Source organism: Scyliorhinus canicula, chromosome 14 (assembly GCF_902713615.1).
Source record: "Scyliorhinus canicula chromosome 14, sScyCan1.1, whole genome shotgun sequence".
NCBI classification, from domain to species: domain Eukaryota; kingdom Metazoa; phylum Chordata; class Chondrichthyes; order Carcharhiniformes; family Scyliorhinidae; genus Scyliorhinus; species Scyliorhinus canicula.
The window spans coordinates 28,462,564-28,488,778 of record NC_052159.1 but is presented as its reverse complement, the minus strand read 5'-3'; the positions used below and the strand labels follow the sequence as shown (position 1 = coordinate 28,488,778).

At 45.6% G+C, this 26,215-nt stretch overlaps 1 protein-coding gene across 3 annotated transcripts in view; it reads left to right on the top strand.

Annotated features, from left to right (window-relative positions):
- Window positions 1–26,215, top strand: part of dnajb13 (DnaJ heat shock protein family (Hsp40) member B13) — a 134,610-nt gene that overhangs the window by 85,482 nt on the left and 22,913 nt on the right. For all 3 annotated transcript variants that reach the window (XM_038818935.1, XM_038818934.1, XM_038818936.1), the window contains one exon: window positions 19,759–19,835. In XM_038818935.1, the coding sequence (XP_038674863.1) occupies window positions 19,759–19,835 (77 nt within the window). The remainder of the gene's footprint in view (window positions 1–19,758; window positions 19,836–26,215) is intronic.

Sequence of the window (26,215 nt, the reverse complement as noted above, 5' to 3'; positions counted from 1 at the left end):
GGAGGGAATGAATGTTTGCAGAAGGGATAACAATCAAGCAGGCTGCTTTGTCTTGGATGGTGTTGAGCTTCTTGAGCGATGTTGTAATTCGAGGACCTGCCGGACGGGCATGCTGTCAAAGAATCTGGCTGAACACGAAGACAGTGTGACATACCTACCAGATCATAGAGCACCTGGCACCGCGGGGGTAGAGGGGTGGACACCCGCCTCTGCTGGCCGTCAAGGTGATTGGCACTCTGAACATTGGGGACCTGTCCAGCATCTCACAGACCTTGGTGCAGAGGTGCATCCCCGCCTTCACAGAGGCCTGATATGCCCATCGGCACCATATATCAAATTCAATGTGGACTGAGCCCACCAGGATACCAGGGCAGCGGGGTTCGCTATCATCGGCAAGTTGCCCTGGGTCCAGGGGATGATCGATGGGATGCATACAAGCTCCAGCCCATGACAATTCGAAAAGGGTTCTATTCGATGAACGTGCAGCTGGTGTGTGACCATGAGATGCACATCATGCATGTCTGCGCCCGATATCCGGGCAGTGTGCACAACGCCTTCATCCTGGCACAGTTGACAGATCCTGACATCTTCGAGGTGCACCCCCGGTTGAGGGGTTGGCTCCTGGGCGACAGGGTTTATTCACTGCGGTCGTGGCTGATGACGCCTATCTGGAGGCCACAGACCGATGCAGAGACCCTCTATAACGATGCCCATGCAGCAACCAGGGACGAAATCGAGCGGTGCTTCGGCATCTTGAAGATGCGGTTCAAGTGCTTGTAAGGCTCTGAAGGGGCCCTCCAGGACAGCGTCAGGAGAGTCTCCCAGATTGTGGTGGCCTGCTGCGTCCTTCACAACATCGCATAGCAGAGGAGCAATGTGCTGGAGGAGGAGGATGATGGCCAAGCCTCATCAAACGAGGAGGACATGGGGGACAGTGAGGACGGGCAGGACAGGAGGCCGCATAACGTGTGAGCCTGGGCTGGTTGGCACGGGGCGCTCTAATTGCCTCCAGGTTCACCGACTAGGGGGCCTGGCCAATGCCACGGACATCCATCCCACCCTGGTCTAAACCCCCCCCCCCCCCCCTCCACTTTGCAACCCTGTCCATGATTCATACCTGCCTCACTATGGGGTGCGGGCCCTGAGTTGTCGTAACAGCGGGTCTGGTCCATGGGATGGAGGTGATGACGACCTGCCCTGCCAGTGACTACATCACCTCCCTCTGGGTCTGTGCTACATTACCCAGTGACTACGCCCGGGCAATGCTCCAATGCCCTCAGCCATGATCTGCTGTGATTGGGCCACGATCTGGAACGCCGCTGCTATATCCAGGTGGCCCATGGCTGCCTCAGCCACCATCCGTACAGAGTGCCCCAGGCCTTGGATATCTTGACCTTTGGCCGACACCTTCACCCCCAAGGCCTCCATCGTGGATGCCACTCGTGTTATTCTGATGGGGTGCATAGTTGACACCACCTCCTGCCCCTGCAGGCTTTTGGACTCCTCCAACTGCAATTGCGCTGGGTGATTGGTGACAACCCCTCATGTAGGTCCCGGCTTGTGCTTGCAGCTAGTCTCTGGGGTCGATCTGCCCTCCGACCTTCTACCCCTTTGAGGGTTCCTACCTCCACCTTATGAACCGCAGCATGTATGTACTGCGCACCAGATAGTGCCCCAGGAGCCTCTTCACTAAAGTGCCCAACCGAAGTGACTGTCTCTGAGATGGTGGAAGGTGTTGGAGCCAGATGTGTCAGGAAGTCAGTGTCATCCCTGAACTAGTGCTCCGGGGTGTCTTGAGCTGTGATTCGAGGGTTCCTTGCTGCTATCCGGTTGGCGTTGGGTTGTGGTTGGGATCGGGGGACACTAGAAGGGCCCGCCTCATTGCCAGGTGATCCTGCAAGACCCAAGACATGACGCATGTTTGGATCAGGGGTTGGGGTGGTTGGTGGTGGTGAAGGGGGTTGTGTGTGTGTGTGGGGGGGGGGGGGGGGGGGGGGGGGGGGGGGGGGGGCGATGGAGAGTGGGCGGTGTGGGTGGTGGTGCTGGAGGGGGGGTTTCCATTGTACAATTGACTGTGGTATGAAATCCGCACCTTGCCTCTTCCGTGTCATATATTAGATGTGCACATACTGCAGAAGTGGCTTCTACCTAAGTCTAGGTCTGAGGCGTTCAAGTCAGGCGACCCTGACCTCTACAAGAAAGCCAGATATGATCTACAGAAATCCATCAATGATGACAAAACACTACCAGACCAAGCTCGAGTCCCAGGTTAGCCACACGGATCCCCACCGTCTATGGCAAGGTCTGCAAGACATATCGGGCTACAAGATGAATGCATGTAAAATCATTGGCTCCAACGCACCCCTCCCTGATGAGCTCAACGCATTCTATGCCCGCTTTGAGCAAGAGGTCAGCGAGAGCGAGCCCTCCACCCCAGAAGCCGCAGATGAACTTGTATCTGAGATCACCACTGCAGACGTCAGAGCAGCCTTCCCGAAGGTCAACCCATGGAAAGCCACTGGCCCGGATGGGGTACGCGGACGAGCATTCAGGTCTTGCGTGGATCAGCTGGCGGGGGTATTCGCAGACATCGTCAACCTCTCTTTACAAAAGTCTGAGGTTCCCTATCTGCTTCAAGAAGACGACCATCATACCTGTACTAAAAAAAAGTCAAGCAGCGTGCCTTAATGACTATCATCTAGTGGCTCTGATATCTATCATCATGAAGTGCTTTGAAAGGTTAGTTATGGCACGAATCAACTCCAGCCTCCCGGATTGCATTGATCCACTACAGTTTGCCTACCGCTGCAACAGGTCCACAGGAGACACCATCTCCATGGCCCTGCACTCTACCCTGGAACACTTAGATAACAAGGACACCCATGTCAGACTCCTATTTATCAACTGCAGCTCAGCCTTCAACACCATCATTCCTACGAAACTCATCTCCAAACTCCTTAGCCTTGGCCTTGGCTCCTTCCTCTGCGACTGGATCCTGAACTTTCTAACCCACAGGCCACAATAAATAAAGATAGGCAACAACACCTCCTCCACGATCATCCTCAACACCGGTGCCCCACAAGGCTGTGTCCTCAGCCCCCTACTATACTCCTTATACACCTATGACTGTGTGGTCAAATTCCCCTCCAACTCGATTTTCAAATTTGCTGATGACACCACCGTATTGGGTCGGATTTCAAACAATGATGTGACAGAGTACAGGAATGAGATAGAGAATCTGGTGAACTGGTGCGACAACAATGATCTCTTCCTCAATGTCAACAAAACGAAGGAGATTGTCATCGACTTCAGGAAGCGTAGTGGAGAACATGCCCCTGTCTACATCAATGGGAACGAAGTAGAAAGGGTCGAGAGCTTCAAGTTTTTAGGTGTACAGATCACCAACAGCCTGTCCTGGTCCCCCCATGCCACCACTATAGTTAAGAAAGCCCAATAACGACTCTACTTTCTCAGACGACTAAGGAAATTTGGCATGTCAGCTACAACCCTCACCAACTTCTACAGATGCACCATAGAAAGCATTCTTTCTGGTTGTATCACAGCTTGGTATGGAGCCTGCTCTGCCCAAGACCGCAGGAAACTACAAAAGGTTGTGAATGTAGCCCAGTCCATCACGCAAACTAGCCTCCCATCCATTGACACTACAGTAGTCCCCCGTTATAACGCGCCCCGCAATACCGCGGTTCGCGATATACGGCGGGGGGGTTTATGGACCCCAACTTACTTGACTCATTTTAAACTCTTTTTGAAACAGCACCTTTTTGAGCCGCGATGATTAGACCGATTAGCAGCGATGATTACCCGCGATGATTAGACCGATTAGCAGCGATTATTACCCGCGATGATTAGACCGATTAGCAGCGATGATCACTGTATTGTACTGTAGAACGATTAGCCGCGATGAGTAGCCGCTGTGGTGATCACAAGTTAACCAGATGCAACACAACTGAGCGACCACTAGAGGGTGCACGGGAGAGCCATATAAATAGATCAGGACAGGAAGTGGAAAACACTTCACAGCAGGCGGGCTGGTAAGCAGGACACACACAGCAAGCAAAGCTGGTAGTTAGCACTGGAAGGTAGTTCTAGGTCGAGCTCTGGAAACTGAACGAACTCACAATAAAGCATCTTCTCCACACTTGAGACTACGAGCTTTATTAAGACACGAGGAACAACACATGGTACCAGCAGTGATTTCAGACGCTTACTACAGGACAACTCAGCTGCAGATACAGAAAGCACAAAATGGCATGGAAATCTCCTACTGGACGTTTGACTGGGGAAGACATCGCTAATTCGAGGATGTGGCATGGATACCCACCTCAGCTGGACACGACTGGTAATGTAAGAAATGTCTGGAAAAGGTTTAAACAAATGTTCGATTTTTATCTCATAGCTAATGATGTAGCAGAAGCCTCAGACAAAATTAAAATAGCAATTCTCATTGAAGGGCCTGTCAATAGGAAAGTGTATAATGGATTTAAATACTCAAAAGGTGAAGACAGGAACAGCTTACAAACGTTACTAAACAAATTTGAAGAGTACTGTGAGAAATTTGAACAGCAAGGCATGCTCACAGTCCAACCTGCACAGAGACTGAGTGATGCAAGACTTAAAAAATCACAAAAAGATCAGGAAATCGCGAATGCACAGTACAGATCAAAAAGAAGAAATAACATGAATTTTTCACAAAGCCAAAACGCTGAAATCCAGTCCAGATCGGAAAGAAAAGGTAACTTACAACTTTTAGAAAAAAAAACGCTGAACTCCGCGATAAAATGGCGTCGGAGCACATTTTGCAGTCTATGGTAAGCAAAGAACTACAAATCGCGTCTGCGCATGCGCCGGAACCGGAAGTCGCGCATGCGCAGTTTACAAAAGATCGCGGCGCCGATCGTTATGCGCATGCGCAAGCCGCGCATGCGCAGTCAAAAAAGCTTGACCGATTAGCCCAGTTACACAGCCATAAAAGGGATACCTTTTCCAGTGCAGGTATCTTCGAGTTCGAGTTCAGTTGCTGTCGTTCAAAATGTTTAAGCGCAAGTCTTACTCAGTGAGTCAAAAGATACATTTGATAGACCGGCTTTGAAACGGGGAAACGAAGGCAAAATTATCCAGAGAGACTGGTGTACCAGAGTCAACCCTCGGAGGTGGGTGAAAGATGAGCCCAATTTAAGAGCATATGTTGGGACAGTTTCTCAGAGTGAAGGGCTTAGCAGGAAAAAGGCAAGGAACGCTAGTGACAGTAACTTAGAGAAGGCTGTGTTCACCTGGTTTGTCCAGGAACAGTCTGGTGGCACCCCCCTATCTGGACCTATCATCAGGACTCAGGCTGAGAAGTTCCATCACCAGCTCCACCCAGAGGACAGCAATTTCGTAGCCAGCAAGGGTTGGCTCCATCGGTTCCAGAAAAGACATGGGATAGGTGCAGTTACCATCAGTGGTGAACAGAGATCCGCCGACTCAGGAGCCGCAGCAGCCTTTCCCGACATCCTCAAGAACTACATGGTGCAAGAGGAGCTGACCCCAGAGCAACTCTACAATGCAGATGAGTCAGGGCTTTACTGGAAGATGCTGCCTGACAAGACCCTAGCTGTCAAGGATGATGCCCACAAGACTCTGGGGTACAAGCAAGCCAAGAACAGGCTCACCATCCTGTTTGCCAGCAATGCCACGGGAACACACAAGCTGAAGCCATTGATTGTGGGCAAATTCAAGTCTCCTAGATGCTTTCACCACATCAACATGGAGAACCTACCCATTACCTACCGGAACTCTGGCAAAGCCTGGATGACAGCTTCCTTATTTGAGGAGTGGTTCTTCAAGTTCTTCGTACCCAGTGTCAGGGACCACCTTAGAGCCCGCAACTTACCGCAGAAGGCCACACTCCTACTGGACAACTGCTCAGCCCACCCTCAGGGAGATGTTCTCAAGACCAGGGATGGGCAGATCCAAGTGCTCTATCTCCCAAAGAACACCACCAGCAAGATCCAGCCATGTGATGCTGGCATCATTCAGACCTTCAAGTCTGTGTACAAAAAGGAACTGATCCTGGAAATGATAGACTCTCCTCTCACTGTCCCAGATTACCTGAAAGCCATCACCATCAAGGATGCCTGTTATCTGGCAGGGAAGGCCTGGGGAGCTGTGACAGAGAAGACCATCGCCAACTGCTGGAACAAGGCCCTAGGAGCAGCACTCCCACGACCCCAACATTACCCGGATGAAGAGGATTTCGTAGGCTTTACTGAAGCAGAGATCAGGGCAGCTGAGGAGAGGCTAGAGGACCAACTGGATGAGAACCTAACACTCCAGGATTGGGTGGACAGGTGGGCAGCAGCAGAGGATGACATGGCACCCGCAGAAACATTCACAGAGGAGGAGATCATTGACCAGGTCACCCAAGAGGAGGCAGAAGAAGAAGAAGAACCCCAGCCCACAGTGGCAAAGAGCCACTCGGATGCCATCACGCACCTGAAGTGGCTCATAGCATACACAGAGCAGCAAGACTTCGACCCGATATACATCCTGCACCTGAAGAACCTCCAGAGACAAGCACAAGTCAAGATGAGGAAGGGGATGTGCCAGAGGAAACTCACAGACTTTTTAAAATGATTTTAAAAATATGCGTGTAAGTACAATTTTAAGTATATTATTGTATGTATACTGTATATTATTGTATATATTTTAATACATTTAAAACTTGATTTAAGACTTGAACGAACTTTGCTGTTTCTTATTTAAAATGCCCTTCCATTCAGCAATGTTCAGCATAGTCAGCGATGTTTCCTCTCGTTCATTCATTTCGATATCCGCCATCTTGGATATCCGCGGCTCGGTTACAACGCGGGTGGCTGTCTTGGACCCGAACACCCGCGTTATAACGGGGGACTACTGTATCTATAATTCCCGCTGCCTCAGAAAGGTAGCCAGCATAATTAAGGACCCCACGCACCCCGGACATACTCTCTTCCACCTTTTTCGTCAGGAAAAAGATACCAAAGTTTGAGGTCACGTACCAACCGATTCAAGAACAGCTTCTTCTCTACTGCCATCAGACTTTTGAATGGACCTACCTCGTATTAAGTTGATCTTTTCTCTACACCTTGCTATAACTGTAACATTATATTCTGCAGTCTCTCCTTCCTTCCCTATGTACGGCATGCATTGTTTGTACAGCATGCAAGAAATAATACTTTTCACTGTAAACAATACATGTGACAATAATAAATCAAATCAAATCTTAAACCCCTCTAATGTTGTAGTAATCATATTATCCCGTATTACTACAGTATATGATGGAATGTTATGATATCTGATACAATTACTTTCTCTAATTACTCCAATATTCTCCACTCTATGTTATAATCTGCGAGGTTATAACTCGTATCACTAAAACAAGACCTCCTAACATATTGCTATTCATAATACATTCAGCATTAGTCTTATATGCATGTGTTAAACCCCTGAGCTGGAATCCGGATTAACCTGTGGTTGGTATTTTGTGAGAAGTTGACTGGATGTTCATTTGTAATCCACAGTGGAACTATTCCTTCACTAATTTGCCTCAAATTTTCTCGCGACTGTTCAATTGCCCATGATCCATAGGTGCGACAGGCATCATTCCTACTTCCATCATCCAAAATATCTTTCCCTATCCCGATGAATTTATTAATGGTGACTGCATGATTTTCTAATACAGTGGGCACGTTCTGAATTCTCCGTGTCATGTCTTGGTCGGGTGTGCAGAACCACTTGCCCTTTACCCAGAATCTTTTATTGCTGTAAGCTTAAAGTTTGGACAGTTGCTAGATCATTAAAATTAACCATTGAAGTCCCGGTATTAAATGCTGCAGCCACATCATTTATCAAGCCGCATTTTAATCTGTTTTTATTTCCAGGTATTGGGGGTGCAGCTATTGGCCACGTTCTATCATTAGACTGAGTTGATTCGGTCACTAATTGATCCATCAAGGTCAGATTCTTAGAACATAGAACATACAGTGCAAAAGGAGGCCATTCGGCCCAGTTCCCGAATATGAGGCAGGACTATGTCTATAATATTCAGGACTATGGGTACCAGCTCATTATGTACATTATCATATAAAATCTTATTCTCATTAATAATACAACATCATTCTCTGATCCTGGACTCATGGTTGGACGAGTTGGTCAGTTGGCACAGGTAGTGATGAGCCCTTGACTGAACTGTAACATCACTTGTTCATCTATTTCCACATTCAGGATTCCACGTTACACATTGAATTCTGCATGGACTGTGGTGTACCAGGGTCCTCATTGTGATGTCAGGCAAGCTGGTACGCCATCATTCCTGTGACTATGGTCATCAGTACCACAAGAATCAATAAAGCTGTTCCCATTCTGTAAACTTAAGCAAATAGCCGCCCCCAGTTGTCCCTGGTCAGCTAGTGTAAATTTTATGTAAAATAAGATAAATTAGTAAAGCGCTTTCATTGCGACTAGTGTTTCCAGAGCCCTCCTCCTCGGATGTCCACACAAGCTCATGTATCACTTGTCATAGTTACTGTGTACAGTCCCATTCACTTGGTTGGAATCCAGGTTTGTCAGACGCAATTTTAACCATTACCTTTCTATCTGTTCTCTTGTTGTGGTCAATTGTCACTAAGTATTTTGAAATTGAAAATTGAAAATCGCTTATTGTCACGAGTAGGCTTCAATGAAGTTACTGTGAAAAGCCCCTAGTCGCAACATTCCGGCTCCTGTGCGGGGAGGCTGGTACGGGAATCGAACCGTGCTGCTGGCCTGCTTGGTCTGCTTTAAAAGCCAGTGATTTAGCTCAGTGAGCTAAACCAGCCCCTCAGGTTCATTCTCAACCTTTTAAATTGTTTCAAATAGAATGTCTTTTTAAAAATTCTCTCTCTCATGATCAATTTAAGATTCTCTTAAGACTACTTTCTCTATTGTCTTGATTTTTCTAAAGTTTAAAAAATATATATTTTTCAATTCAATTTAAAACTCTGATCTTGCCTGCGTAGGTATATTATCAAAGCGTGTTTGTAATCTAGCTAGAAATGTTTGTTCTTCTTAAAGGTAAACAACCTTGCTGGCAAGTTCTGCTAATCTCAAGGCCTTGACTAGGCCTGTGACAAGGCATTTGACTAGCAATCTACTTTTACTCTAATGCAAAGGTGTTATATCTATTCCCCCTAACTCACTCTTAAGTTGGTCTTCCAATTTCTTCTTCCAGCCTCTGTTGGATTGTCACATTCGTCAGCCATCTTCACACATTTTCCTATCTGTTGGATGTATTCTCTTGTTTTTTTTTTAACCCAACAGTTATTTTGTTATGCTTGGTGGTATCTCTCTGCCTTCTCCCACAAATTGTTTTGCATTTGTGGAAGGTTTATCAGGTCTATAGAGATTGTGCTATGTATTTTACAAATCACTTCCATCATCTTGATTCCACTGTCTTAAAAAGGATGAGTCATTCAATAATTATTCTAGACTCGTCTCAAAAATCAAAAGTCAACGGGGATCTTCATCTCAAGATCTTTGCTTATTTCCCACAGTAAATGCGTCAGGTGATGGCCAGATTATCAAATTCACTTCTCTTAAAGATTTGTAGGTTGTGTTCCTGTTCCCCTATTTTTTTCCTATTTCATCATAACATCTTATTCAGTTTGTCTGGAGAAACTTTACAGATCAGTAGAGTATTCTTACAATATCTTTAAAGCAGAAATCAAACATCCCTATTTGTTCCCAGACATTCACATGTTTAATTTTTGCTGCCTTTCCCTGAAACAATGTTTTATTTTCCAAAGGTAGCCCTCTAATTTATATGTCTGACTTTTTCAATTTTGAAATTGTCTAAGCAAGGATCCTACGATCCCGGACTGGACCCCAACATTTGCTCGGATACCAGACAGAAACTCCAGTACTCTATTTAAATTTGTAAAATGGTGAGAAAAGGACACTTTGCTCCTGGAATGATTCCACATAAAAACAAGAAAATGGTATATTCAAACAAACTTTATTATTAACACAGTATTATACGATCCTAACATCACAGAAATATAGCTTGCAATTGCCAATTAACAATAAAATGAAACACTTTAATTCCTAACTGCTACCTTCTTTATCTCCAATCAAGCAAAACCCACCACAGGTCAACCCCCACTATTCAATAATGTTAGCAAACACAGGATTCCTTGACAACCTCTGGATAAATAATTCCTCCAAAAAACTGCTTGGAGAGAGAGAGATCCTGTCAGGAAACAGCCTGCAGATTCTTGTCCGTGTCAGACTACCGCTCAACGTGACAGCATTTTTGCAGAAGTTGCTGTTCTGTTCACAGCCAAATCTAAACTGACAGCTAGAGACCTGATCTGGTACAGTCCTGGTTCCTCCAATTACTACATCACCGTTATCCCACGACATCTCGCCTCCTGCAGCCATCGCTTCTAACATTGCTGTTTTCCCAATTCCCCTTTTAACTTCATTATAATTTAATTATTATTTTCTTCCATTTAAGTCAATTTACAAAGCCTGATTTTATACGCATCGCCTATTCTTGGTTGATTTAAAATCTCAGACGATTTCTCTTTTTTAAAAATAAATTTAGAGTACCCAATTATTTTTTTTTCCAATTAAGGGGTAATTTAGGGTGGCCAATCCACCTAACCTGCACATCTTTGGGTTGTGGGGTGAAACCCACGCAGATACGGGAGAATGTGCAAACTCCACACGGACAGTGACCCAGGGCCGGGATTTGAACCCGGGTCCTCAGCACTGTAGGCAGCAGTGCTAACCACTGTGCCACATGCTGCCTCTCAAAACAAATTACCACCTGTAAAAATGTTTGTTTCTTATCTGGATGGGGTGTGACAAACACAATAAAATTCTCCCACTTGTTCCAAATTTCTCCGCACTAAGCTTAAAATTTCCACATTTAAATGGTGTTGTTGAGTTCCCACAATTAACCCTTATATTAATTAACATAGACATATATATAAAATCATAGATACGCAAGTTTCTGGGTGATTTAAAAAAAAAATCAGCTGTCTGCTGAAATGGTTAATTTTTCTACAAAACCTAAAGGGGTGGGGAGAGGGCAGAGAAACTTGGCATGCAATTGCATCCCTTTACATAATTTAAAAACCTCTCGTTCCATTTGCTTCGATTTCATTTCTTTTGTCCATCCTTTTCCCCCTTCAATTTGCTAAGTAACCGAAGTTACTTTCTGAAATGAGTTGTTGACTGAATCTCAACATTTTTTTAAACTTACATGTACTAGGAAGCTCGTATTGAATTGCAGCCGAACTGTCATCTTATCTTTGTTTTGGGAACCGACTGGCCTAACAATTTCTAAACATGTATAGCTTACTTTCAAACCTTGAATCCTAGTGAAGTTTGAATTTCCTTTAAACAGACTTTCACATTAAATTGCGTTTAGTTTCCTTTCCAAATTAATTTAATTTTTTTTTTACACAACTAAACACAATAACAAGCCTATTACTAGCATTTCTCAAAATAGAAACAGTAAATTAATTTCCTACGTTTTAACTTTAACTGTTCCTAACTCTCTAGTACAAGGAAAGGGAGAATATATGACTAAATGTTTAGAACAGCTTTTCCCTTCATAATCTCGTAAGGAGTCAGTTCCTCATCGCCCTGTGTCCAACTCTGAATGGCCTTTGTTAGGGTTTACAAAATGCCTTTTCGCAGAAAGAATTTTTTGAGACACAAGCCTGTATTTTATTTACAGTTTGGCCAGCTGAGTGATTTCATTTTATCAGTTTCCTCTGCTTTCAGGTGGGGTAAAGTGACACTGACCCTCACCTTCCCACTCCTCAGCAAATTTGAGTTCCTTCAGGCTTAATCTTACCCTGTAAATTTATTAAACCTATTGGCGATGGCCATAGGGGCCTCAGCCCAAGGGCAGTCGGTGACTGTGTTGTATCTTACATGGTGGCCTTGCCCCTATATGCCCCATGGTGTTGCTGCAAACTGCAGCCACCGGCTGTTCTGGATTATGTAATTCATTTGTCCAACTATTTGTACATTTAAACTGATGGAAGTATTGACCACTACCCCTTTCTGTTATCTGTCCTTCTTCTGACCTACCCGTCAGCTTTCCTATCCCTTGGGGATCCCTTCTTGGTTCCACGCATCCTTCTGCATTTTCTTAACTAATTTAGACTGTTATTCCACTATGAACCTTGTGATGGAGCTCTGGGCTCCCCAATCAAAGTCCATATTGCTCCCTTCCTCCTTCTTCTCAGACATTCCTCCTGTGTCTACACAGTCAGTTCATAATTTCAGCGTAGTTCTTGTTATCTTATGAAAATGCGGTCTGCTTCTTCGCAGCTTCAACCAGTCTCTCGTCTAAGCATTAGCCGCCTGCACGGCTTTCACTGCAATATTACCAACTGTCGGTCTGCCTGCATGGCTTCAACTACACTAACCCTCCTGTGCTCTATACTTCTTCTTCGTGGCCGTTAACCCGCCTGTGCGGCTTTGACTACAGTTTTACTACCCATCAGTCCATCTTCAAGGCTTCAACCATACTGGCCTGACTGCGCCCTTATACTCGGCAGTGGCTTGTCCTGTCTCATGCAGCTTCGGTCCTGAAAGCCCTCCTGCACAGCTCTGCCCCCTACCTTGGCGCCTGCCTCTGTCCTGAGTTCTCCTCCCCCAGGTTCTTTGATACTCGACCAGATCATTTCAAACAGGCTTACTGCACTAGGCGTGGTAAATAAAATATACTCAGCCTTTCTGCAGAGCCGTTCTAATGATCCAATACAAATATCCTATATATGATGCCAATTGTTGTAGTGCTAGATTATTGTACAAAATAATTTGAGGAGACTCAGGTACAGAACGGTTGTTTATTAGCCAATGTGTTGGGAGGGCACAACCTCCAAGAAGGTTCTCTGCAACTGACTCTACCCAACTGAGAAATCAAGTAATATTTATACTGTGTAGGTTCCGTAGGCAAAGGCATTATTTACATTTGAACATTGTCTGGTATCCATCTCACTATTACTTTTGTTTTATAAATTTAGATTACCCAATTTATTTTCCAATTAAGGGGCAATTTACCGTGGCCAATCCACCTACCCTGCACATCTTTGGGTTGTGGGGGTGAGACCCACACACACAGGGAGAATGTGCAAACTCCACACAGACAGTTCACCTTAATCATTTGTCGTCTTTTGCCACATCAGCATGTTGCTGGTTGGTGTCTTTATCCTGATTGTGGAATTTTCCTCCCTGTTTTAATATACTATATACTGCATTATGTAAGTTCAAAACATCCTTAAGACCCCTCAATGGACTATAATTATTGTTTCCCCTGATGAATCATTGTAATTTAACCCGATTCATTAGTTCCCCTCTTTCGGGAGTCATAGAAACGTTCTTTGTCTGAGATGCTGGAATACAGAGTTGGCACCGTGGCACATATGATGTTGACTGCACCTCCGTAAAAGGATAGCCACAGGGAAGCGAGGTGCTCCAAGGTTGCTGCCAGTTATTCAGTTGATTTGTGTCGGTTGTTCACTGTGAAGCCTACATCATGCTCATGGTGGTCTTTGTTGCTCTTTCCATGCCAGTAGAAGTGTAAATAGCTTCGCGAATAGTGTGTTTTCTGGCTTCTTGTCGAGTGGCAATGTTACCTCCAAACTTGAGTAATTCACAGTCAATCGTGGCCGTCTTGCATACACTTGCTGTGTGGGTCATGGTTCATGCCAGCGCACGTGGTCCCCACTTTCCAGTTTCCAAGGTGAAAGGTTCCCTTTCTTTGCTTGCTGTGTAGCATGGTGTGGCTTTAGGAGGCATGGACTTGCCTAGCAACTGTAGCTCCACTTGACCTTGTAGACTGGTATCCAGAGGAAAGATAATAATCTGAATATAGTTACTTTGGCAATTATTTTGTGTAGAATAACATATCATTGCGAGAAGAATGTTCTGGATGGCGACTATATTGGAAATCTTTTGTAGGATCACATTGACACTTTATCACATTCATTTTCAATACTATATTTCATTCCGAACTTAATAAGGGCGCAGCTGCAACAAAATAAAATATTAATTTCCTCCACTTTCCTCTCCTGAAGTCTGAAGCTTGCGCTGGAATTCTGCAGTGCTTCACCATAGTGGATGCTCTGTATGTATTAATCTCAAAGCACAGCAAACCAAGCAACTGTGAAGGACATTACAACTAGTTCATATCTTGTCCTCACTGATTTCCACAATCTATTTCCAGAAAGTGATTGCTAGATATTGGTCAGGATTTTCCATTTTTAAATAAAATTTGCTAATGTCCAAAGACACTGAAGTGAACTGGAATGTCCCACCATCACCTCAGTTGATGTTAGCTACTTCAGTGCAGACCATTGATTCACTGTTGAATTTTCTTGATCTACTTGGCTGAGTACCATAACACCTAAAGTAGTGCTCAATTATAAACAATACTATTCTCATAACCCTGAAATAACTCTTTGCACTATTAGCACATGAGCCATATGCTGCTGTATCTATTTTAACAGAGTTTCCATTGAAACTATTTAAAATACAATTAAATCAGTCAAAATAAAATATAAAATGAAGTTGCTGGCGGCTTCTGGAACTAACTGAGATGTACAGATCAACTTGAGGCTCATCTCGACTAAATGCTTCTCTCGACTGTGTGATTTAGCTCAAGAACTCAGCATGTAGGGAATCATAGGAGTAACTCCATGTCCTGCCGCTTAATGATGAAGTCCATGAGTGCAACTGTAGTAATCCACGGGAGGCAGGAGTTCCGTCACCACACCAATATTTATTTACAATAACGATATTACAGGAGCAGCTACAAACAGTGCTGCTAGCAGTCCAGTCAACTTAAGACTGGTTCACAAAGCCTACACAGGTGCTTATATGGGCCCCCTCAATGAGCTATCATTGAGGGAGCTCATACTCCAATTGGCCAACCAATAAAGCCAATTGGAGTTCATTACACCCCTCCCCCCAAAGGTCCGAGGAATTCCTGCCAGCTGGCATTCCTCTGAGCTTCTACCTGCTCCTCATGTCTGGGTCTGTCACCTCTGTGTCGTCCTCCGGGTCGTTCTCCGAAGTGGGCGGGGTGTACCTTATAGGTGCCCGTCTTTTCCTTGACGACCTCCTTGGAAGTTGTTCTTCCTCCTCCTCGGGGAGAGGTGTCGCGACGGCCTCGTCGAGTGTGTCCATCTCCGACTCTGACGACTGGATGACGGGGTCTGGAGAAATTGCTCGGGGCTGGGGTGTGGGTATCCTTTCCGTCTGGGCTATCCCAGCTTGAGGCGGTCCTGCTCGCCTGCCTCCAGGTGTGGTTCCGCTGCCCTTATTTGGTCTAGGTGTTTCTTCAGCACCTTACCTCCTATCGAAACCTCATAGGATATGGTCCCTGTTTGGGACTCTACCGTGCCTTTGACCCACGTTGGTCCATTTCCATAATTCTTGACCCAAACCGGTGCCCCCACCTGGAAATGTCTCTGCTGCCGACTATTATCATGCTCCCTGCGTTGGGCCTCCTGTTGTTTCTCCACTTTCCCCGTTAAATTTGGAAAAAGGAGACTCAGCCTCGTTCGCAGCCGCCTTCCCATTAAGAGTTCAGCTGGCGGTATGCCCGTTGTGGAATGCGGTGTGGTCCTGTAATCAAACAGCCAGCGGGAGAGCTTTGTGTCCATTGACGCTGCCGGCTGCTTCTTGAGTCCCGCTTTAAGTGTCTGGACCGCTCTCTCTGCCAGGCGGTTGGTCGCTGGATGGTAAGGGACGGTTTGATGTGACGGACTCCGTTTTCTTTCAGGAATTTTCCAAATTCCCCACTTGTGAATGCCGTTCCGTTGTCCGACACCAATACCTCCGGAAGTCCATGTGTTGCAAACGAGGCCCTGAGCTTTTCAATTGTCAATGCTGTGCTGCCGCGTTTACCCAGTGGACGTCCAACCATTTGGAGTGGGCGTCCACTATCACCAAAAACATTGAGCCCATGAAAGGGCCGGTGTGGTCAATATGCAGGCGGGTCCACGGTCTGCCTGGCCATTTCCACGGGTGCAATGGTGCCGCTGGTGGCACTCTTTGCCCCTGTTGGCACACCTGGCACTGACGTACCAAGGCTGCTATGTCTGTGTCCAAACCTGGCCACCAAATGTAGCTTCGAACTAGCATCTTCATTTTAGACACTCCTGGGTGTCCGTGATGGAACTCAGTTAAGATTGCCTGACGGCCCTAAGCTGGGACTATTACCCGGGCTCCCCATTATAGGATACCGTCTTCTACGGTCATTTGGTCCCTTCTGCTCCAGTATGGGTGCATCTGGGGCTCCACTGGTCTTTCCAGTTCCCCTGTTAGCAGTAAATGCTTCATCTTGGCTAAAACTGGGTCTTTTTGCGTCCACAACCGAATATGTTGTGCGTCTACTGGTAGGGTGCCCAAAAAATTTAGAGTCATTACTGTCTCCTCTACTTTTGGTATTTGCGGCGGAGGGGAAGTCTGCTCAAAGCATCTGCATTTACTACTCGCGTTCCCGGTCTGTGCTCCAGAATGTATCTATGCACCGCCAGTAGCAACGTCCAGCGTTGGATTCTAGCTGATGCAATCGGGGGTATTGACTTGTCTTCTTTTAATAACCCTAAGAACGGCTTATGGTCCGTCACTATGGTGAATTTCCGCCCGTACAAATACTGGTGAAATTTCTTTACTGCAAATATCACCGCCAGTCCTTCCTTCTCGATTTGGGCGTACTTCTTCTCAGCCATCGCCAAGGTCCTCGAAGCATAGGCTATTGGCCGTTCTTCCCCATTCCTTCCTCTATGGGCTAAGACGGCTCCTACCCCGTAGGGGGATGCATCACAAGTGACCACCAACTCCTTCCTTGGGTCATAATGCTCTAGGACATTTTCGGATGACAGCTGTTCCTTAATGTCCCTAAATGCTCGGTTTTGGCGGGCGGACCATTTCCATTCTTGCCCCTTTTTTAGTAGCTGGTGGAGGGGTTCTAGGATGGACGCCCTATTTCAATAAATTTTCCATAATAGGTTACCAACCCTAGAAAGGATCGTAACTCCTGAACCATGGTGGGTGCTGGGACTTCTTTTATTGCCCTTACTCTGTCTTCTAATGGGTGTAAGCCTGACTCGTCTACTTTATATCCCAGGTACGTCACTTGTGGGGCCAGAAAAACACATTTTTCCCTTTTTAGCCGTACGCCTGCCTTTGCGAAACGCCTGAGCACTTCCTCCAGGTTCCTTAAGTGTTCCCTGTTTGTCCTACCCATGATTAAGACATCGTCCAAATAAATCGGCACCTGCGGTAGTCCCTGCAGAATATTCTCCAACGTACGCTGGAATATAGCGCAGGCTGATGACACTCCGAAAGGTAGCCTAGTATAACGAAAAAGGCCCTTCAGGGTGTTGATCGTAGCGAACGTCTGGGAGTCCGTGTCCAGTTTTAACTGCAGGTAGGCGTGGCTCATGTCCAGTTTCGTGAACAAAAGCCCATCTGCCAATTTGACATATAGGTCGTCTATTTTCGGGATTGGATATTTGTCCAGCAGTGCGTATTTGTTTACTGTCTGTTTGAAATCTCCACAGAGACGTATCGAGCCGTCTGGCTTCAAAATTGGTACCACCGGCGCTGCCCATTCTGAGAACTGTACTGGTCTGATAATGCCGTCGCGCCGTAACCTTACTATTTCGTCATCTACTTTCTTCCTTAATGCCAAAGGTACCGGCCTGGCCTTACAAAATTTCAGAAGGGCTTCTGGGTCTACATGCAAAGTTGCTTTGGCGCCTAGGATTTCCCCCAAACCTTCCTGGAAGACCTCCGGGTATTTTTGGAGTCCTCCACTCAACTGCCCGCTTCCACTCTGGAAAATTTTCATCCAATCTAATTTTAGGTCTTTCAGCCAGTTTCGTCCAATTAAGCTCGGTCCGGAGCCCTCTACTATCGTCAACGGTAATCTGAGCAATTGTTTCTCATATTCCACGGGTACATGAGTCGTGCCTAGAACTTCCAGGGGTTCCCCCGTGTAGGTTTTAAGTTTCGTCGATGTTTTTGTTAGGGTTGGTGGCTGGAGTCCATCTTTGATTTTTCTAAATGCTGCCACTCCCATTACTGATACGGCCGCACCCGTGTCTATTTCCATTATTGTCAGCTGCCCGTTCACCCGTGGGGTAATCTTAATGGGTTCTGCTTTCTTCGTTGCAATATTATATAATTGTTCCCCTTCGGAGGAGGGTGGGGCGTCTAGGTTGTGTACTTCCCTGCGTCCCCACCTGCTATTCCTCTTTTGCCACCGCCTTCTAGGGTTTCAGTCGCTGTTACCCCACTCTGTCTGGTGCCAGAAACGGTCCTTCTCTGTTGGGGGAGCCTCAGCCGGTACTTCCCTCTGTCTCCAGTTAGTCCTGGCAGACTTGGGGGCAGTTCTGGGGTTTTCCTTTTTCCCTCTATTCCTCAGGTTTTTCCTAAGAGAAGCTATCTGGTTGCAGGACCCGTTGTGGTAGTCCCTCTCACAGGTATCTACCTCCATTGGCGTGCCCTGTAGTTCCTGCGCCCCACTTGCTGCCTTTTCTAGCGACAGTGTGAGCTGTAACGCCTGCCTGCAGTCCAGCTCCGTTTCTGCCAACAGGCTTTTCTGTATTGTGAGGTTGTCTATACCACACACTAACCGTTCCCGAAGCATTTCATTTAGCGTCGGGCCGAACTCACATTTTTCCACCAGCCATCTCAGGCGGGTCAAGACATTTGTGACTGACTCCCTGTCTTCCCGCTTCGCTGTGTAGAATCTGTACCTAAGCCAAATGAGGAGTGGTTTTGGGTCATAGTGCTCTTTCACCAATTCCGTTACTTCTTGGAAGGTTTTCGTGTCCGGCGCATCGGGATAAGTCAGACTACGTATAATGGCGAAAGCTGAGGGTCCGCACGCCGACAGCAGGATAAGCCATCTCCTTTCGTCCGTCAGTATATCATTTGCCCGGAAGAAGTAACACATTCTCTCCACATACTGGGACCAGTCCTCAATAGCCGGGTCGAATGCCTCTAACCTTGCAAAAAACGGCATTTTTAAAATGGCAAGGCTTACCCTCCGAGTGCAGCAGCTGGTCTCCGCAAAATTCTTAGTTTACCTCGTCGCCACTGTAGTAATCCACGGGAGGCAGGAGTTTCGTCACCACACCAATATTTATTTACAATAACGATATTACAGGAACAGCTACAAACAGTGCTGCTAGCAGTCCAGTCAACTTAAGACTGGTTCACAAAGCCTACACAGGTGCTTATATGGGCCCCCTCAATGAGCTATCATTGAGGGAGCTCATACTCCAATTGGCCAACCAATAAAGCCAATTGGAGTTCATTACAGCAACCATGACAAGTGTTTTCTGATTTGTGGAAATATTTTTTTGTGCTTTTTCATGATCATTTGTACACCTTGTAAAGAAGAGATAATAAGCAATATGGATTAGGAAAGTCGTGAGCCCACATACAATCACAAGCCTGATCACTGGCTGATTTCAACCAGGCAGTGGAAGAGTGAATAGTGTTCCTGGACTAAAGAGGAGGGTAAAGTAATTAGGGCTGTTGGTCAGCATCCCTGCTGGAAAACATACATGAAAGAATAAAAAACAAACGTATTAAACTGTCAAAAAATATCTGAACCTAAAGAATTCATGTTCTCATTTTTTAGAGATTTTGTACAACAGATGTTTTAATATTTAATGGTTATTTGGATTTCAGGCTCTAACAGGTCATACCGTGCAAATTGAGACACTCGATGGCAGATTTCTCAGCATCCCAATCAATGACATTGTCCAGTAAGTATTCATAAGCTATTTGCATGTTGTTTTATTGTGGCAGAAGTCCAAAAGCTTTTCCTCTGATTCCTCAGGTATGAATCTATATTGTGAGTCACAGGAACTTATTAGTTGAACCCAATCCTGCATTCTCCCCACATCCACATGTGGGACACATGTATTTAGCTGCTGAGGCCATTTTGGTAACAATCAGGAGCAGTAATCTTGGCTGTGTTTTTCCTCTTCAATGTGTCAGCTGCAATATTCATCAGGGGAACCTAAGAAGGCACCAGACTGAAAAAGACCATTTGTATTATCTAGTCAACTCCAGATTTCCAAATCTGAATTTACAGTTCATTACTTGTACCCTTCAATGATTTTCATATTGTGACAGCCCATAGGCTTTTGAAAAATAAATCCTCATCGGAATTCTCCGTCAGCGGGATCTTCCGATCTCTGACAGCACCCTCACGCCCCAGGGTCTCCCAACGGCATGGGATTGCCACAATGGGAAACCTCCATTGGCTGGCTGCGGGATGGAGAATCCCGTTGCTGGCGGGGGTGCGCCAGGCAGGAAAACACGGCAGACAGGCAGGAATATCCCACCCCCTATGTTTTGTGCTGTGGTGATGTTCCCTTTAAGAACTAGGTTTTTCTGAAAGAGGCTCAGTATAAAAAAAAACTTGTTGCCAGTAACTGATCATGTGACCAAGCAGCCTGGGAGATGAGACAGTGGTGTAGTGGGATTTTCACTGGATTAGTAATAATGAGGTGCAAACTCACCACAGATGGTGAAATTTGAATTCAATAAAAATCTAGAATTAAAAGTCTAATGGTGACCATGAAGCCATTGTCAGACAATCTCATTTGGTTCACTGATGCCCCTGAGGGAAGGAAATTAGGCGTCTTTACCTGGGCTGGCTTACATGTGACTCCAGATCCAAAAAGCAATGTGGTTGATTCACAAATGTCCTCCAAGCCACTCAGTTGTATCAAACCACTAAGAACAAGTCAATAAGGAATGAAACAGGTTCCTGTATCAAATTAGGCATCGGAAACGACAAAGACAAACCCAGCTGTTGACCGTGCAAATTCCTCTTTCCATATGGGGACATATGCCAAAATTGGGAGATCTGTTTCACAGATGAGTCAACAGCCTGACAGTCAGACTCATGGAATCGTATCGTACAAGCTCCAGACACCATCATCACCATCCCTGGTCATGTTCTGTCCCACCGGTAGGACAGACCCAGCAGAGGTGGCAGCACAGTGGTACACAATCGGGAGAATATTGCCCAGGGAATCCTCAATATCAACTCCATAGCCATGACATCTCATGGCATCAGGTCAAACATGGGGAAGGAAATCTCCGACTGTAGATAGTGTTGAGGGTTGTTGCTGGTTACAACAGGACATTGACAGGATGCAGAACTGGGTTGAGAAGTGGCAGATGGAGTTCAACCTTAATAAATGTGAAGTGATTCATTTTGGAAGGTCGAATTTGAATGCTGAATAAAGGGTTAAAGGCGGGATTCTTGGAAGTGTGGAGGAACAGAGATATCTTGGGGTCCACGGGATTGATCCCTCAAAGTTGCCACCCAGGTTTATAGGGTTGTTAAGAAGGTGTATGATGTGTTAGCTTTCATTAACAGGGGGATTGAGTTTAAGAGCCGCGAGGTTTTGCTGCAGCTTTATAAAACCCTAGTTAGACCACACTTGGAATATTGTGTCCAGTTCTGGTCACCTCATTATAGGAAGGATGTGGATGCTTTGGAGAGGGTACAGAGGAGATTTACCAGGATGCTGCCAGGACTGGAGGGCATGTCTTATGAAAAAAGGTTGAGGGAGCTAGGGCTTTTCTCACTGGAGTGAAGAAGGCAGAGAGGTGACTTGATAGAGGTGTACAAGGTGATGAGAGGCATGGATAGAGTGGATAACCACAGACTTTTCCCTAGGGCGGAAATGGCTGTCACAAGGGGACATAATTTTAAGGTGATTGGAGGAAGATATATGGGTGATGTCAGAGGTAGGTTCTTTATACAGAGAGTGGTGGGTGTGTGGAATGCACTGCCAGCAGAGGTGGTGGAGTCAGAGTCATTAGGGACATTTAAGCGACTCTTAGACAGGCACATGGAGAGCAGTAAATTGAAGGGGTGTAGGTTAGGTTGATCTTTGATTAGGATAAATGGGCAGCACAACATCGTGGGCTAAAGGGCCTGTTCTGTGCTGTACTGTTCTATGTTCTATGATGGCCACATCCCCCCCCCCCCCTTCAGCAGATGAATCCGTACTGTGCCATGTTGATACCACTTGGAGGAAGCACTGAGGGTGGGAAGGGTGCAAAATTTATTTTGTGTGGTTGGCTTCAATGTCCATCACCAAGACTGGCTCAGTAGCACCACTGTAGACTGAGCTGGTCGAGTCCTAAAGGATATAACTGCTAGACTGGATCTGCGGCAGGTGCTGAGGGAACCAACAAGAGGGAAAAATGTACATTACCTCATCCTCACTAACCTATCTGCTGTAGATGCATATGCCCATGACAGTATTGGTAGGAGTCACCACTGCACAGTCCTTGTGGAGACAAAGTCCCATCTTCACATTGAGGATACCCCCCGTCATGTTGTGTGGCACCAAATAGGAGTAGATCATTCGGCCGCTCGAGCATGCTCAGCCATTTAATAAGATCATGCCTGATCTGATAGTATCCTCAGATCTGCATTCTGCCTGCTCCCAATTATCTTATCACCACCTTGCTTATCAAGAATCTATCCACCTCTGCCTTAAAAATATTTAGACTCTGCTTCCACCGGCTTTTCAGGAAGAAATGAATAGTGCAGCAGAGCATGCCAGGAGCAGCACCAGGCATACCTTAAAATGAGGTGTTATTCTGGGCCAAAGTATTTCATGGAGTTCACCTGACCTACAGCTTTTAATACATTTTTGGTTATGAGGAGCACAAGGGCCCACTTTCCAGGTGTTATGCAACAGAGATCTTAAGTATTTTTAAACGAAACAATGTTTATTCTATGAATCCAGTTCAGATTTTATAAACACACAGTAAACATCTTATCAACTACCAACTCAAATACCCCCCCAAAGATACAGTACTCTAAAGGTAACCCTTAATAACTTTCCTAACAACATCCATAAGCCAAACACCCTTTTTTCCTACAAAACTGTAGGTTTGAATTCCTTACAGAAAACAGGTATTACTTTGAAGTTATTAAGTGGTCTGGAGACATTTTTTAGCATGCAGAGAGAGAGACCAAAAATACACCTTCTTTGTTTGAATGCAGCTCCCAACTGAAAGTGAAACCAAAAAACTCAGAGCCACAAAGCGGCTGCAAGCGGCCTTCAAAATGGCCACGAACATATTAAAAAAATTCGGCCGCAATGCGCATGCGAACCGATGAACGGGCATGCATGCACAGTGCGGCCGCATTTTATTTATATGGTCGCAGCCTTTATTTTACAAGTTCAGGGGGACAAAGGGACCATTGGGGTCAAAGGGAGGCAAAACCATTTCCTCCATTTTTGTCAGCAACAAACAAGGTAAGAGAAAATGGTGGGTTGCGCAGGTTAGCCGGCGTGGGCCGCAAAGGTCGGCTGGCATGGGTCGTGAAGGTCGGCTGGCATGGGTCGCGAAGGTCGGCCGGTGTGGGTCGCGAAGGTCGGCCGGTGTGGGTCGTGAAGGTCGGCCGGTGTGGGTCGCGAAGGTCGGCCGGTGTGGGTCACGAAGGTCGGCCGGCGTGGGTCGCGAAGGTCGGCCGGCGTGGGTCGCGAAGGTTGGCTGGCATGGGTCGCGAAGGTCGGCCGGTTGGTAAAAATGGGTCCCCGGAAAAAAAGTTTGAGAAACACTGGCTTAAGGGTGCATGATCAATCTGTGATTGGTCTGATTTGTTCCTTGGGGGTGATAGTCATCTATTGATATCATTTCCCATAGTCCCTTATTTTGTGTAAAACTAAATAAACCAATTTGAATAAACTCGGGGATCCCACTGGTTGTCTAAGGTATCATTTAGATGTGGGACCATCCCTCTCATTACAATTTGTTTCTGTTACTTCTTGTTGAAATAAAATAATGTTTTGATATCTCCCTTGCCTATTTGTTCAGGATGGGGAAAATATGCTGTCATGCCTCCATAATTGATATCTTGAGCCCTTCGTCTCAAAATCACATTTAATTGGTATTAAATCAGATCCCCATAACGTGACCTTATGTTTTGGCTGGTTATCTGAGGGTTGCTATTATCCTCTCTGGTTTCTTGGAATGAGTTACTACTTTCAAATTACACAATGTCTATGAAATACATATCAATGTTTGAAAGTGATTGGACTGCTAAATATAACAGTACATTCAGTACACTTAACTAACAGATATCAAAATTTGAAGAACTGAAGAGTTACAAAAACTAATTACAGAACTTAATTCAAAATTTACAAAATCAAAGATGGTTACACAGTGTGAAATAAAGTGACTTCTCTTAAACATCACAAGTTCAACAGCACTAATTTAATGCACAAGGCTGAATGTTTTAATACTTGTTTTTCTCAGTACAACAGACCTTGAATATAGAGAACAGAACTGATCATTTTAATTACGAAGGAGGTGGATAGATTGTATCAGTAATTGTTCAACCTTGACGTCATGCATCACTGCCTTAAGGCCATATGTTCTTTTTCCCTTGTCAATTTTGATTATGATGCAAAGATAAAATCATGTGATGAGCTTTGTGTCCCAGAATTCAGATAAAATCAGATCGAGTTGACATACTTGAATTGTGTGTAAACTAAACGAGAATTAATCTCTTAACATTGGTTTCCCTACCTTGAGGCTGAGATAGCCTGAGCATTTGATGCCGCACATAATAACAATTGCGGTGGGTCAAATATCTTGCTTTGTGATTCCTCTTGCAAGAGTGGGACTAGACTCCTGTGTATCTGATCCCACATCACTAAGCACGATAGCGTCACCAGTATCGCTGTAACTCACGAACCATCTACTAATCCTTCCTTCATTTGTAAAAGATGGAATTTGACCATTTTCTATGTTATTAATTTCATTCATGATTCCTACGTGGATTAAATGTCATTTTAACTTGAGTTGCCGATAAAAGGTTCCAGTTTTCACAGGGTGAGACCTAACTCCTTCACCCCTTGTCTCATTATTATTCTTGATCACTTTTTTTCTTCTAGCCCTTGAGTGGGGTGGTCTGTGCAATGAGAAAATCCACTTTTTTTAAATTTCAGTTTCCTCTTCACAGAATTTGTGTTAAATTCCATTATATTCCATAATCTATTGTAACTTGAATGTGATCTCTGAATAATGCCAACTTAGATTGATGCTCTCCAGCTGCAGATCACCTCACTCAATATCATTCAAAATAATACCGTGTGTGGACTTAAATATTCTCCAGCACTCCGTTCATCTGTGTCCATCTTTTTTTTTTGGTAAACAATTTTATTGAGGCACTTTGGCATAGTAAACAGCAACAATACAAAACAGTGTGCAAAGAATAATCAACATTGTGCAAAAACCAGCTCCCCTCCTACAAGGACCCGCCTAACTGCCTCCCTAATCTACGTTGCCCTAACCCCCCCCCCCCCCCCCCCCCCACTAACGATTAATTTCTCCTCTAGTGTCCTCAAGCTCGGGAAGCTCCCTTCCAAGAATAGATCCCCAATCCTCTCAATCCCAGCCCTCTGCCATGTTCGGAACCCACCGTCCATATTCCCCGGGGCAAACCAATGATTGTCGCAAATTGGGGACCAAACTGATGCTCTCACTTCCCCCACATGCCTTCTCCATTGGCCCCAGATCCGCAAGTCGCCACCACTATAGGGCTGGTGGAGTGCCGGCGGGAGCGAGGAAGAAGTAGTTTTGAATCTGATAATGCTTGTTCTCAGATATTTGCATCTCCTGTCGATGCAAGAAATTGGAAGAGTGAGTAAGCTGGGTGGGAGGGGTCTTTGATTATGCTGCCCGCTTTCCCCAGGCTGCGGGCGGTGTAGATGGAGTCAATGGATGGGAGGCAGGTTGTGTGATGGACTGAGCTGTGTTCACGACTGTCTGAAGTTTCTTGCTGTCTTGGACCGAGCAATTTCCATACCAGGCTGTGATGCAGCCAGATAAGATGCTTTCTATGGTGCATCTGTAAAAGTTGGTGAGAGTCAGTAAGGCGTTTGATAAGGTTCCCCACGGTAGGCTATTGCAGAAAATAAGGAAGTATGGAATTGAAGGTGATTTAGCGGTTTGGATCAGTAATTGGCTAGCTGAAAGAAGACAGAGGGTGGTGGTTGATGGCAAATGTTCATCCTGGAGTTCAGTTACTAGTGGTGTACTGCAAGGTTCTTGGGGCCACTGCTGTTTGTCATTTTTATAAATGACCTGGAAGAGG